We start from the raw sequence: 15,111 nt of genomic DNA on the forward strand, positions 1-15,111 counted from the left end.
AAGTCTTCTAACTTTTAAAATGTTGCAGAATATGGCCACAGACTTGCAGCTTTACAAAAAAAGAATGGGTAAACAAACTCCAAAATGTATGAATGTTTTGGAGGATTAAAGCCCTCAGCGTGTGAATGTATGAGTTGTGTTAATGGTTGTGGTAATAATTAGTGCTTAGGAACTGCCTTCACCACTGAGCATTATTCACATAAAAACAAGTTAAAGACCAAACTGAAAATTATTGTAAATTATTTTTCATTTTCTTATTAACCTGTGTAGTTGAATGGGATGTGATTAGAATGGTGTAAAACCTGTGTGTTTTAGTAAAATACAATCCTCAGGTTTTAAAAGTGCGTAGTTTTGGTGGTATCAGTAGAGGGTGGTATGAACTGAGTGTAGTTTTCCTTTATGTGTAACACCTGGATTAAATTCCAAAAAAAGCAACAAGTTGGACAGCTTGGGTGAAAGAGCGTGACCATGCTGTCTGGATAGGCAGTTACATATTTTGTGCACAGTAAATGTGCTGGAAAAAATTTTCAGTGGCTGGAAAAAAAGGAAAACACCTTTTGCTGTACTTTGATTTTATTTATCTTGTGTGCTTTTAACCAGGTTTTGTATATAAACACTGGGTATCTTCCATTACTGAAGATGGATGTAGCTGTTAAACAAACCACTTACTGTAGTTTGGCTTAAAAATTATCTGGTTCTAAGAAAAAAAAAAAAAGCTTCAAATGTGTGGTGAACTATGCTTTAATGAACTCTAAAAGCCAGAAAACTTCAACATGTATTTACTTTTGAAAAGATAAAAACAAACTCTGTTACTGTCACAGTTGGATTTAATAGCATTGGCTGAAAAGAAGAGCACAGAACTCTCCAGCTCTAGTTACTGTAATAGTTTTTTAATTATTTTTCTTTCTATAGTTCACTTGAAGTACCTAATCCTTGCAGTGTTTACAGTTCATCCTAGAGGTTAGAAGTATATTCAGTAGCAATTGAGCATGGTTCATTTATAGAGTACCAGGCATACTATAGCTCTAGGTGGTTATTTTTCCATGTGCGTGTTATGAAAACGAAAAAAAATCAAATAACATTTATTTAAATTATTTTTTAATTTATTTTTACACAATGCATTTTAATTAAACTTTTATTAAACTGAATCAAAATTAAACTGGTTTTGATGCAGTTTCTTGCTTTATTTCTCCCCTGCCTTCCCCACATGAAGTGTTGATCTCTTAGTGTCTGAACTGAACTAGAAATGGAGAAATTTATCAAATGTAATGGAGCAGATATTACTAAGTAAATAGACTCACTGATAATGTCCTTCAAAAAGGTGTTTAGAAAGTAGACTTTATGCCTTTGCAAAACTGATTTAATGAAATCCAGAGAAGTTTTTGGCATCAGTTGGAGGTAGCATTTTACATGACATCTCATAAAATTAATGTTTCAGAAAGAAAAAAAATTGTCATTTAAAATGATTCAAAAGAATGTGCTGATGAAAAATGTGCTTTATAGACTAAAATTAGCCACTCTGGACAAAACATTCATATATCCCTTGACCCCATGGGGTTTGCCTTTGCAAATCGCCCAGCGGATTGGTGTCACTGTATAAATAATGACCTCAGGGTGAGATAAGGGGAGGCACAGTGAGTTGTTAAACAGTGTCAGCACAAGGGAGAAACAAAGGATGGGGATAGGGAGCAGCACACAGGCTGGGTGTGATGTCTGTGTACTCAGTGTCTCCTCGGTGTGTGTGCCATGGAGAGGCACCTGCGCAGTCACGCATGAACTGCATGGTGGCTGCGTGGCTGGGAGGGCAAGGCTTGGCCCCTGTCCCTGAGGGCTGGCCTGCTGGGGACACAGGGAGTGGAGGGACATGTGTGGTGGGCAGGGGATGTGCTTGGCAGGTCACAAAGCCCTCAGGAGATGGACAGGGTGTGGGCACTGCCGAGCTGTGAGGAGGATGCATGGTGGCAGTCATGGCAGGAGGACTGCTGGGATACAGAGGGATGAATGCACCTCAAAGGATATTTGTTAAGGAAATCGTTGGAAAGGGAGATTTTGATAAACTTCAAATTTTAAAAATGATAAAAGAATCTGTTTCATCCTCAGTCATATTTATATGCTTTAGGTAGATGTGTCTTTTCCTCTCCTTTTTTCTACTTTAAATTCTGGTGTCAAAAAAGAGGTAGGACTCATTCTGAGCAGATAACGCTTCTGATGATTACTACCAGGGTTGTAAAGGGCTGGAAGAAAATGCTGACATTTTTGTATTTAGAAAACAACATTTTGATGTGACTCATAAATTTTAAACAGAATCCTTTTTAAAGAAAGTTTGCTGGTTTTTACCAGATTATGGGTAAACGACTCACTTTCTGATTGGTGAATTCTAGGAATAAATTCTTAACACACTATTTACAGGGATACCTAACTGTGTATTCTTAGAATAGTAGATTTGCTATGAAGTAGCCATAGGAGATAGTGAAGGTATTAAAATATACATAGCTCTGTGATCACACTGTTCAAATTGCTTGTGAAAGGATATTTCCCCATTTCAGATTCTGCAACCTGTTCACATTTGTGTTCATGGCCACCCAAGTTCAATAAATATTCTTATCATTTATGTAATCCATTATTAGTTTTACAGTAGTCAACATTAGGTCATATCCCAGATGGGATATCCTTTGGGAAAACACAGCTTACATAAATACAGTTCTCACAAAGGTCTATATTGGGTGTCAGGAAATTTAACTTTTTTTAGTGTTCTTTATGAACACAAATGGGCACATAAATGCCTTCTTTATAATTACTGTTTACAAAAAGAGCCACTCAGTAATTACGAAGAGATATATGAGCATTTCATTTGGAAGATTACAAAGCAGAATGTGGAATAAGGAAGTTTACAGTAAGTTGCTATGTAAGAGGACACCGTCTCCTTTTGTATATGAAATTGGATCTGTCAAACAGCTGGTTTATATATGATTGTCCCATTTCCTCTTTTTTTGTTCCTCCAAGATGTTACATTCTTTCTTTTTTTCTGTCTCAGACAATTTTAAAAAATACAGTTAAATACTCTGAAAAGTAAAAAGCAAAATAAAGTCCCATTTCTTGTGTACTGCAGGCATTAGTGGAGGAATAGCAGATTTGACCATGGACTAGAAAGTGGACAGTTTTATTGGGGACTGTCTAAATATTCTCTCTGCCAACTAAAAGCACTCCCCAATAGTCTAAAGCACTATTGGGGAGTGCTTTTAGTTGGCAGAGAGAATATTCTGAAAAACACTCGCCTTAGACTTCAGGCCATTTTCAGAAGTTTGGCAATTCCAGACTGCAGCTTGTTTGCACAGCTGGGAAGCCACCAACCCTCCCTGGTCCCAGCTGGCCCTGTACTCTGCTCCCAACCATCCTCACAACCCTCAGCCCTCTAATAAATACAGGCTGTGTGTGAGAGGGTGACTTCTTCTAGGAGGTGGGAATTCATGAAGATAAAATTTTTAATTTGTTGGGGTGCGTTTATTTCTGGCCAAGGGTCCAAGCAGCAGGACTACAGACTGGGGGAACCAAACTGCAGGAGGTGTGTAGACCTGGGAGGGTAGATTTTGGGTTTGTTTCTGTTTACAAGTTAATCTTAACAGTAGGGCAGCTGAAGGGAAATACTTTGACAGCTGCTGTTTGAATTTATTTGATCTGAGGGATTTCAGTTTAATGTAATTGCTCAGACTTTTAATAGCTGAATAGAAAATGACAGCATTCACTGCCTTGCTTCATCTCATAGCAAGGTAACAAATGATGTGGAGAAAATTTGCCATGCTGCTGTTCAGCATCTCTTCTGTGGGGGCAAACAACCCCCTTTCCTCCCCAAAGAATACTGAATAGTTTTAGTAGTGCAGTAGCAGTTTTCCCCAGTTTAAGGTAACTTCACATACCTTGAAGAGCAGTGACAGATGCAGTCTCCCTTCTGTCTCCTAATTTCTACCAGAATAGGGATCCTCTTCAGAACTTTGTATTATTCTGAGATAAATGCTTGAAAGAGGTAGTTTTCCTTTTTTACACCTTTATTCACACCTATGCTTACTAATGTTACTGTTAATAGTTTTGGTATTCCTGGGGATTCAAGGCTTGTCTCTGTCTCTCAATGGTGGCTGGCTGTGAAATTTATTTTTTCCAGATAAGGATGCTGATCTCAACTAGGTAACAGCCTACCACCTGGGACTGTTGTGGTGCCACAACAGTTCTCTTTTGTGCTCCCTCTGGGTAGAGAAAAAGTGCAAATTTCATATTACAGGTGGGGGCTCTGGTCTCATAATTTCAGGAAATGTAGCCATGATGATGTTGTCCCACCTCACCTTGCTTTCCACTCCCAAATCCTATAGAAAATCTAGCTAAGACTGTACTTGCACTTCTGAATAAAAATCAATAAAATGGGGTGGTTTTTGGGTTTTTTCTCCCTGAAAGATTCTTCCTAGTTTTAACTTTAGTATGAGGTTAAATTATTCAGTTGTGAGGTGATCTGTAGTGCGAGTGGTTGTCTAAGAACAAAGGCTGTATACATTTAACCCACAAGCCTGAGGAGTGAAGTCTGGATGGAGAAAGGCTGTTGCAGAACTCTGCCTGAGGCTTCCTTGGCACATCTCTGGACATGCTGCCCTCTTTTTAGTGATAAGAGTTGCCCTCAGCCCCAGCTGTAGTAGTGCTGCCCTGACAGTCTCTCCTTGTGACTGCCAGGGGTGTGTTTATTTTCTGGCTGGGTAACTGGTATTGCCCTTTTACTGGGTCCTCTCCACAGATTATTGTTAAGCAATTTCACATCATCTGAGCAAGTCAGCTGATACTTCTCAGAAGCATTTAATTATGAAATTGTTAGCAGTTTGCTGCAAGTCTTTAAAACTCAGACGAACAACATGTTCCTTTAAGCCAGAGGTCAGGCTACTTTGCAAGACTGTTACACTAAACACGGTAGGATTCATGCCCATAATCTGCTCTCTGTTCATCAGTTGCTAGTACAGAGGAAATTTTCCGCTCAAACCAAAAATAGTTAATTGTTTTGTTAGATGCTGTTAGATATGCATCTGTGCTGGTTGTATGAGCTAAGTTTTTAAAGCCCCGTGATTTCTTTATCATTTAAATTGTGTAAAATAATAGTAATGGATGTTGGTCTCTCTTCACTGATTTGAAAAGCCAGACATTACTAACATTGTCAGTTCCACTGACTGTGACTTGACATACTCATTTGCTTCTGAGACCAACAAATCTGTGGAGAATTCCCTACAGATTATTGAGAGATGATGTGAATAATGTTAAGTGTGTCCCCAAAGACTTTCAGGATGGATATGCATAATCAAGCATGCTGTTCTCAATACTAATTCTAATTACTTTTTTCCCCCCCTTTAAATCACTAAGGTTCCCCAACCAGAGATGTGGGGCCTTCATTAGGTCTGAAGAAATCCAGCTCGTTGGAAAGCCTGCAGACAGCCGTGGCTGAGGTGACTCTGAACGGTGACATTCCTTTCCACCGCCCGCGCCCGCGAATCATCCGAGGACGAGGCTGCAACGAAAGCTTCAGAGCTGCCATAGACAAATCGTACGATAAACCTGTGGCAGATGATGATGATGAAGGCATGGAGACTTGTAAGTAAACTGTTGTTTTGCATAATGAGTGTTAATGGCATAGGTTTATTCCTTTAGAAAGTGACTAAAGTAGTAGAGCATAATTTTAGAATTTTAAAAGAACAGAACTAACTTCATCAATATTTAGGCTTTTTCCCTTCATTGGCTTTAACAGATTGCTGCACTCTGCAGCTTTCTTCCTTTCTGAAATAAGAGAATAAGATTATTGGGAATGTGTTTACTTAAATTACTGTGAAAATATACTGTAAGATGGCTAATTAATGTACTCATGTAAAACAGAAAAAAAAATTAGATAGAAAGGCAACCCCACTAAATTTATGTTACAGAAATATAGGCATCTAACTTTGAAATAGTACATTTGCAGTGTTGGGGGGATGAAAAGAAATCACTGTCCTTTAATTAGAGTGAGTAAGGTTGGCAGATCTAATAAAGTTAATGATCAGCTATTACCCACCCTAATGGGCATTCATTTACATTTTCAGTTCTTTAACCCAAAGTATGACCCAACATGTGGAAAATGTCATTAACATAAAAGAATCACTTCAAAGCTAACCTTATCATTATTGAACTATGTAAGAATGGGCTGCTAAAATGGCAACTCATATTGAATGAAAATAGTATGAATGGTAAATTACCTCAATCAGGGGTTGTATTAAAATCATTGAATTTTTAACCTTCATGTTGTACTACTTTCAACTTGTCACACACCAGCAGATTTTTTTTAATCAACCTGCAGCTAGTTAGAAGTTTATGAATGAAGATGATGATGGGAAGGTTGAAGTAGTAAAGTATTTAGTCTGAATTTAATGAAGGCTTGAAAAGGAATTTTTCACTCTTTTTAAAGTCTTTTAGTTTCAGAAATTCTGTATTATAAGCATCATTCCCTAATTCTCTTTTATAAGTTACTTCTGTAACCACTCTTTTTTTTAAAAAACTCTTGGCCTCTTTTTATTTTTTTTTTTAATCTGCCATTTTAAAAGAGTGTTCTGAGGCCATAAGGGAGATCATTTTGCCAGTCACTTTTCTCAAAGGTAGCTACAGATGGAATTAATTCTGCTTTTCCAGGACCTAACAATATCAGTGAGGCTAAATGCTGGTATGGTGCTGCTGGCTGTCAATCTGTTTCTGGCCAGTAGAAAAATAGGTGTTAGAAAATGTGTAATGATCCTGCTCATTCTTGCAAGCTGCATGCCTGTGTTCTTTTGGGAGATCAGACCATATTTTTATAGAAGGCCTTGTTGGTGTGAGCCCACTGATAGCAATATCCTGGTTTGAGTCTTCAGATATCCAAGGTTTATCCAGAAGTTACAGATGGTTAAACTTCAATTGATCAAAAATATAACAAAACTGTTGTGAAGTGATTTCAAGGTGAGTATAGGTTTATGAGATTCTGGTAAGGGTTTTTAAGCTTGTTGATGCAAGGCATAGAGAGTAGCAAGGACATATTTGGAGCCTTTTGGATCCTTCACATGGGAGCAGTGGTGTTGTGGCTTAACTCCTGCAGCAGCCAAACCCCAGGCAGCTGTGTGCTCACTCCCCCACCAGTGGGACTGGGGAGAGATTTGGAGGGAAAGCTGGAAAACTTGTGGATTGAGATATAATCGGCTTCATAGGAAAGCAAAAGCCACACAGACAAGCAAAGCAAAACAACTAATTCACTGCTACCCATGGGCAGGCAAGTGCTCAGCTGTCCCCAGGAGAACTGGGCCCTATCAAGTCTACTGTTACTTGGGAAGACAAACACCACCAAGACATCACTCCAAATGTCCCCGACTTCCTCCTTCTACCCACAACTTAATATACTGTGCATGATGCCATGTGTTCTGGAATATCCCTTTGGGCAGCTGGGGCCACCTGTCCTGTCTGTGTCTCCTCCCAGCCTCCTACACATCCTCAACTTCTTCACCAATGTGGCTGTACAAAAAGCAGAAAAGGCCTTGGCTCTGTGTAAGCCCTGCTCAGCAATAACCAAAACATTTCTATATTATCAACCCTGTGTTCAGCACAAATCCAAAACATAGCCCCGTAAAAGACACTGTGAAGAAAAACAACCCTACCAGCCAAAACCAGCAGAAGCAGGGACCAGACAAAGTCTTCTAGCTGAAGATCTCTGGGTGAAATTGTCTCACACCAGTGGACCAAGAGCAATCTCATGTCATGAGAGAGCAAGAGCAAGGCTTGTCAGATCCCACATGGTGAAGAAGAGCTGAGCAAAGTGTGACCAAGCTATACGTGTACAACTATGCATTTTGTTGTTCCACATATGGTAATGAAACATCCAAGAAGTATTACAGAAATTTGAAGTGCCAGATTCATAGAAGCAGATGAGTAGCAAAGCAAATGTAATAAGTTGATTGGACAGAATTCAGTCCCTGAGGATTTTTGCTTCTCATGGTGACCATGGAAGAAACTTAAGAGCTGTCCCAGCCCTATGTCACCTGCCTTCCTGAAAACATCGTATCTGCATTAAACCTAAAAGCACTGCAGTCTGCTTCACTTTGTGTAAATTCTAAATGGACTTAGGCTTCCAGAGAATTTACCAAATGGTGTCTTCAGCTGGACAAAGTTTGGGCACATATGAATATGTAGGAGTTTAACAATCTGGATCTAATGTAACTAATGCCTCACTGCTGCCATAACAACGTTGCCTAAGTTTTTTTTGAAATTGTATTTAATTATTCCATAATTGTTTGAAATTAGAATGTGACTTTCTCTCATTATAAAACCCAGGCAAACATGCTGGTGATCAGTTTGGTGATGCCCTTGAGGTTGGATCCATTTGTCTTGCTCGGATTTTTTTGCCTTTCTCCAAGTGTTTCAGTGCTAGAAGTGTTTCTTTGTCTTCCAGACAGTGACCCACTTTGGATTAGCAAATACTAGCACTGCAATGTATTGTATAGAGGACTTCCTAACATGTCATCATTCCATACACAAAAGCCATAAAGAATTCAGGTAGCATATGTGACAAAGGGGCTGACTCTTCTAAATGTCCTTGCAACAATGTGCTATTAAATTACTAAATGTAGGATTAAAATCAGATGGCACTGACTGTTCTGAGGTAATACTTTAATTATTTGAGAAGATGTGTGTGAGTTTTAATGGCTGTGAAGAGGGAGCATTTGTGGAAAGAGGTTTGGATGTTCAGGTTTTACAGATAATTTTTCCTGGTTTTCATTTGTTTTTTTAAATTTTTTCTGTTTGTTTTGGGGTTTTTTGTTGTTGTTTTGGGTTTTTTTTTTCCCTAAATACTTGAAATAGCTGACTAGAAGCAAAATGTTGATCTTTAGTGGCATGAAGAAGAACAAGGAATTTTGATTGGGAGAGATCAACAAAGCTTTCTAATCTTTTGCTGAATCTTAATTGCTGGAATCTAGGGCTGTATTAAATATCACAATAAGAGGCCTAGAAGCTTAGTGGCAAAATAGTTTCACATTAAGTAGCTTTGATTCCTCATGTGCATCTTTTCCATTTTATGGGCTAATTAGGAGAATAGCTTCATAATACCTGTTTGTGTAGGTCTCCGTACTGCAGTGTGGTTCATGAAATGACACTAGTGTTCAGTTTAATTGATGTTTAAAGTATACTCCAATTTAATTTTTTGGCTTCAGCATCCTGAATGGGGAGGCAGGAGGTTGCAGGAAAAAAAGGAAATAACAGCACCAAAACAAATACATCCTGCGTTTTGCAGTAACCTAATGTCATTACTGCAACATAACAAAAATTAGAAGTTTCATTTGTAGCCTGGGCTTGAATTTTAATTGAGCAGCATTTGCATTTGTTCTAAACACTAGTAATTATGTGTATGTTAATTGCAGGATGACTGAACTGCATAAAAGTGAAACAAGCTTCTTCATGTCGGGTCCTTTTAAGAAAACTGGAAATCTATTTAGTTCAGTAGAGAGACCAGTGTTTACTCCAGGAGAACATCCCAGGCATCCCAGTTCACAGGTCTCAGTCTAAGCTACCGAGTTAATTGCGAGCAAACTGTGTCTGATAGACAAATATTATTTTCAACACTAATAGAGAAAGGAGACAATGTTCTTCGTGGAAAGTGCAAAATAAATAGCAGGTGGGAGCTTTGTGTCCTGATTCTGGCCAGGACAGGGCTGACTTTTGCCATAGCCAAGAGGGGGCATGGCCAGGACCCAGAGGTTTTTCCATACCACCTCACATCATTTTCCAGGGACGGGGGAGGGGGTCTCTAACAGGTCCTGTAGAGTGGTGGATAGGAGAGCCAAGTTTTGTCAGGGGTGAGAACTTGTGTGCCAATTATTCTTTCCCTGTGCACTCTTTCATTCGTGGTGTTGCTGTTACTGTTGGTTTTCTTATCTCATTGCTTTTTCCAGTAAATTGTTCTCATCTCAGCCTGTGATCTTTACCTTTTGTGCCTCCAGCTGTCCTCTCCATCCTGCTGCAGAGGCAAAGGGGAAAGGAAGGGGAACGAGTGGGTGGCACATGTTTTGGAGAATCTGAATAGGAGCACCAAACTGAGGAGTGCCCTTCCTAAACCATGACACACTGTTATGACAAGTTGTTCTGCAACTCTGCTTAGCACAGTAAACAATATATATATATTTATGATTTATTTAATGTATTGTTATGTGAGTATGAACAAACATAGGTCAAAACTGATCCATCTTTAAAATTCTAGCAGTGAAGTTCCAAGTAAACAGTTGATCTCAAAATTTGTCAGAAATTTCATACAGTTTTTTTTTTTTTTTTGCTAATTATATTCGTTTGCAAGTACAGTCTTTTAAATGTCTAGTTAGAACAGATTGTAGCTATAAATTAACATGTAAAAAATTAACATTTCTATTCCAAAGTGTTTTTCCACAATTCTTTTAATAATAACTAAATATCATTCCAGACACTGATTAAGAAGCGCTGGGACCAAAAAAAGTACAAGAACAGCTAGTACAGAGGCATGTATAGGACCTATTAGTTTCCTAAAATACAGTAACATGAATATTAAAACTGTATCTACAGTTGAGAAGCTGCTGTATTATCTACTTTACTCATAGCAGTCCTGAATTAAATGGCGAGGCCTGGCCACTCTGGTGGTTTGTACTTCAGAGTGCTGGTTAAGATTCAAAAATAATGTTGAGATGTAGCTGACATGGTATATTTTTCTTGAAATATGTCTGTGTGATCATCCAGGGCTGGAGAATATTTATAGAAAACTTGATACTTGGTGAATAAGTGCAAAGTCTATTGGACACGTCTATGGATTGTAATATTAAGGAATAAAGAGTATTTTGCAAGCAAGTTTCTGAGAGAGAGAAGACATTATATTGAATGGCTTTCAGTCAGTGATTTGTAGCCTTTTCAGGTTCAATGATTTACTTGCAAGGTGAAGATGAATGATGACTAAGAAAAGCAAGTTTATATTCTACAGTAGTGTATAGATGGGAAATTTCAGAACAATTACACTCTCCTGTTGGCTGTGGAAGAAGTGCTGAGATCTTGAGCAATATTAGCAGAATAAGAAGTAGTAAACATAGGTGAAACTAAATAACATTTTTTTTCCTTCTATAAGAGATGACTATTTCAAAAACTTATTGAGTACAAATTTTTTTTTTCTTTTCCATAGACTGTGTATATATAAAGCAAGACTGTATTTTTTTCAAATTCTACTGCCAAAAGTTGTTTGGAGCCTTTGTATTCATTGGAGCTACAGGAGGCAATACTAAGTATGCATCTGTGATCCTAATTGCTGCTTTGTGCAGTCTGTTGGAAAGCTGGGAGATGGTTGGAGCCCTACTTAAATGTGATGATATAAAATGTTAGAGCTCATGGAGAGTCCCAGCTTCACGAGGCATGCAGTGCAGTATTCTGACCCACCAGCTTGAAGTGTTTTATTTCTTTCTTACTAAACTACTGAAGCAGTTTTCAGGTTTTCAGTGGATTCTTTTCTTTTAGAAATTTTTCTTTCAAACTTTCTGAAATACATGTGGGCTGTTAAATGTAACCCTGGGTGTGCTTTAGGATTCCTGGTCTTGGATTAGAAACAGAGAAGGAACATTTTATCTGCCCTTAAAGTATTTTACTTGTTCCACTGCATGAAATCTCCCCACCTCAACCTCCCAGGCTGCCCCATCTCAACCAAGAATAACACCAAAAATAACAATCATAGTGCATGATGTGTTCTAAATGGCTCCAGGAAATGAAGAAGCATAACAAAACTATTATGTTACTTGCAGAAGAAAAAAAGTCTATTATGGCTTGCATTGAGGTTTAACACTCCCTAATGACTTGCATATTTTTATGAGAATGTTACTAAGAATTTATGGACAAGGCATGCTGCACTGGTGTTGTTACTTCTTGCAGATATTTCTAAATCTATCCTCAACTGATTTAGATACTGAAACAAAATGGGATGATTAATATCACTTTGCTAGTCCTCTTTATTAATCCATGCATTATCCAGAGTACCCATAAAGTGCAAATTGTGTTTTGCAGAATGGTCTGCAAAGGTGAATTCCTTGCTTTTATGAGTTTAATACTTCTAATGAACACTGTTGGAAAACCATGTAAGCAGATACTGATTTTTTTAAAAAAGAGTTTATTGTAGTTTTGCATATATCCTGCTTCAAAATACATTCTGGAATATACCAAAAAGTCTGCCCTTTTTGTTTGTTCTTATGTCACTGATGTTTCTTAATATGTGCTTTCAGTGGAGGAAGACACAGAGGAGAGCTCAAGATCTGGTAGAGAATCTGTGTCCACAGCAAGTGACCAGCCATCCCACTCATTAGAGAGACACATGAATGGAAGCCAAGATAAAGGGGACAGAAAAAAAACTGGAAAGGAAAAGAAGAAAGATCGAGATAAAGAGAAGGATAAAATTAAGGCAAAGAAAGGAATGCTGAAAGGCTTAGGAGACATGTTCAGGTAGGTACTTTGCAATCAAATGTAGAATGAATTATAAAAAGAAGTTTATTTTTCTAATTAGTCATTATATTGTAAATTCTTGCTGAGGCCATATTTTACTATGCAAATCCAAACTTGGTGTATATCAGCTGATCTCTCAATTTTTGAGCCTATGGATGGTGTCATAAAAGGGAAGCAGCTCATACATGAAAGAGGAGGAGATGGCTGGCAGGCCAAAGGAAAGGAAAGGCAAAGGAAAAAGTAATTTTAAGCCACAGACTGCTTGGTTTTGAAAGAGTCTTTGGCGATGTCCAAATAATGTGCATATCCTTTGACAACTCAAAACATTGGGAATTTTATTTTATTTTTCTTCTTTAATACTGTACCCAAAACTTATGTGTTGCTAAATGAATGTTTTTCTTTGCTTTACTTTTAAGACTGTTGGTATCATGGAGGCATGATGTGAAAGAGATTAATCAGTTTGAGACTGAGAAACAGCATGCTTCTCTCAGGGAAGACAGGATCTAAGGTTGTGTGTTCTGAGAATCCATAGGGAACGGGTCAGTGAAAGACCTGATTTACCAAACACTGAGTTCTTTTTAAAGGAGTCATCTCTCCAGCAGACATAAGTGATCTGAAAGGAGCACACTGCTGAGGTACACCCTGCTGTTGTGGGTAAATGTTGTAACATGACAAACATCTTTGATCACTTGTGGAAAGGGGTTAGAGAGCAAGAAAACCAGTCCTTCTTTTAGCCAGCTAGAGTAAATAAACACATTTCAAAGAAAAAGCAATATTAAAGCAGTGTTTGTTTTGTTATTTAATTTTAAAGTGGGGTAGTGGTATTATTTTAGTTAATTATTAATGATTCTGCTCTGAATGCATATAAGGGGAGCTTCAGTTAACTTTCATCCCATTGCTTTCTTTATCCTGTAAACTATTAGTTTAACATGTGTTGTAACTGCACAGGTTCTTGAGAATTGTTCTGTGACTGAGACTCATATTATGAGAGTAGTAAGTAGAAAAAGTGGTTAATTAGGGAAAAAAAAAAGTAGTTAATTAGAAGATATTGTTTTGAAATCTGCTTTAGAAAGCACTAGATAATACCAGGCTCTTAGACAGTGTATGCCATAGAACAGAAGAAGAATTATAGGAGATAGTCCCACATGACAGGTAGGAAGAGAGTCCTTCAGCCTGTGAAGCCCATGGGGATGCCCTCATCCTCTAGATATTTGCCTGCCTCAGTTGAAGCCTGGAGCAGAGCATTGCAACCCACTCTGGGAGAGTGTGGAAGGCAGGAGATGTGAAATGCTGATTGGTTCTATTCTGCACTCTGCCATTTTTAAACAGAGGAAATGACAGGTAAAATTGAGGCACAATATGCATGATAAATTCTATAGGGTCTAAGCAGTAGCATCTTGGATACCTTGAGTTGTCTTGTGAGTTCAGTCAGAAAGTGTTTACAGCATCTAGAAAGCTTGGGCAGCTCCATAGGCCAGGCAAGGTAACCTTTTTTATGTGCTTGATATGACTTCTGAAATCTCTAATTTGGAAACAACACTAATTTGAGTGATAGGATGATCCAATGCTTTTTTGTTTGCTCTTCATAACAGTCAACATTTTCTTGAGGTTTTTCTCCTTCACTACCATTTCTGAGTGAACTTTACTTTTCAGTCTCCTCTTAATTAATGTGAGAGCAGTGCTATCTGGATATAGCTGACTCCTCCTGGATCTGTAAATTAGCTTGCACCTTGTCAGCCCACACAAGAGAGGTGTTCCTGGCAAGGAAGAAAATGCTGATTGAGAGAATTAAGCATTATGCCTCATTTCCACTTGGTGCTTGATTTGCTTTGTTGACAGGCTTCTCAAAACCGTTTGAGAGATGGGCTTTGTTATGTCTGCAAAATAAGCTACTACTTCTACCTATAACATGTTTTGTTTTTCTGTACATTTGACATATATCATAGATATCAAGTAATCACTGAAAGAAGTTGTGTGATAGAAAATAATGATGACAGTGACATTTAAAATTCAAACCAGGATGTTTTAGTTCTGTACAACGTTGTAATTTCTTTGTCGTTCTTTTGTTCTCCTTTTTCACTTTTTTCTTCCTTTTCAGTGCTCTAATTTTTAAAAAAATCTTTCTTCATTAGGTTGTATGACCAAAAAACCTTGTAGGATGAAGTTGCTATTAACTGACACTTTATTCCAATGTCTGTATTTAGCCAAAGGGCTTTTCATTACCTATATGCAAACTGGCATCTCATAAAGAAGAGTCTGTGTGATGTATAAAAATAAGTCTCCTTGTATTCAGTAAGAATCTTAGAATTTGCTGCTGGAATCTTCATTAAACTCTACTGTGAGATGGAAAGTCTCACTAGAGAACCCTAAGTTACCTTTATCCTTCAGCATCTAGTCATCATTTTCAAGAAATCCCTGGATGATTCAGATAAGAAGTCAAAATCATAAGTAAATCTTCTAAATACCTCCATTGTTTTACTGCTTGTGTCAAATGTAGTAAAGAGGATTGACAGAACCTTGGTGGAGAGCTGCAAACTGCAAAACTGTGTTTCTGTGCCACACAGCTCCTGGTATCCAGAGGACTTTTGCTGGCATTGGGCTGTG

General features: G+C 38.1%; 1 protein-coding gene across 13 annotated transcripts in view; it reads left to right on the plus strand.

The window, feature by feature from the left end:
* Positions 1–15,111, plus strand: part of PARD3 (par-3 family cell polarity regulator) — a 447,781-nt gene that overhangs the window by 293,580 nt on the left and 139,090 nt on the right. For all 13 annotated transcript variants that reach the window (XM_059840275.1, XM_059840315.1, XM_059840296.1 and 10 more), the window contains 2 exons: positions 5,389–5,616; positions 12,291–12,507. In XM_059840275.1, coding sequence (XP_059696258.1) covers positions 5,389–5,616; positions 12,291–12,507 — 445 coding nt within the window. The remainder of the gene's footprint in view (positions 1–5,388; positions 5,617–12,290; positions 12,508–15,111) is intronic.

The sequence above is a fragment of the Haemorhous mexicanus genome, chromosome 1 (genome assembly GCF_027477595.1).
Source record: "Haemorhous mexicanus isolate bHaeMex1 chromosome 1, bHaeMex1.pri, whole genome shotgun sequence".
Classification (NCBI taxonomy): Eukaryota; Metazoa; Chordata; class Aves; order Passeriformes; family Fringillidae; genus Haemorhous; species Haemorhous mexicanus.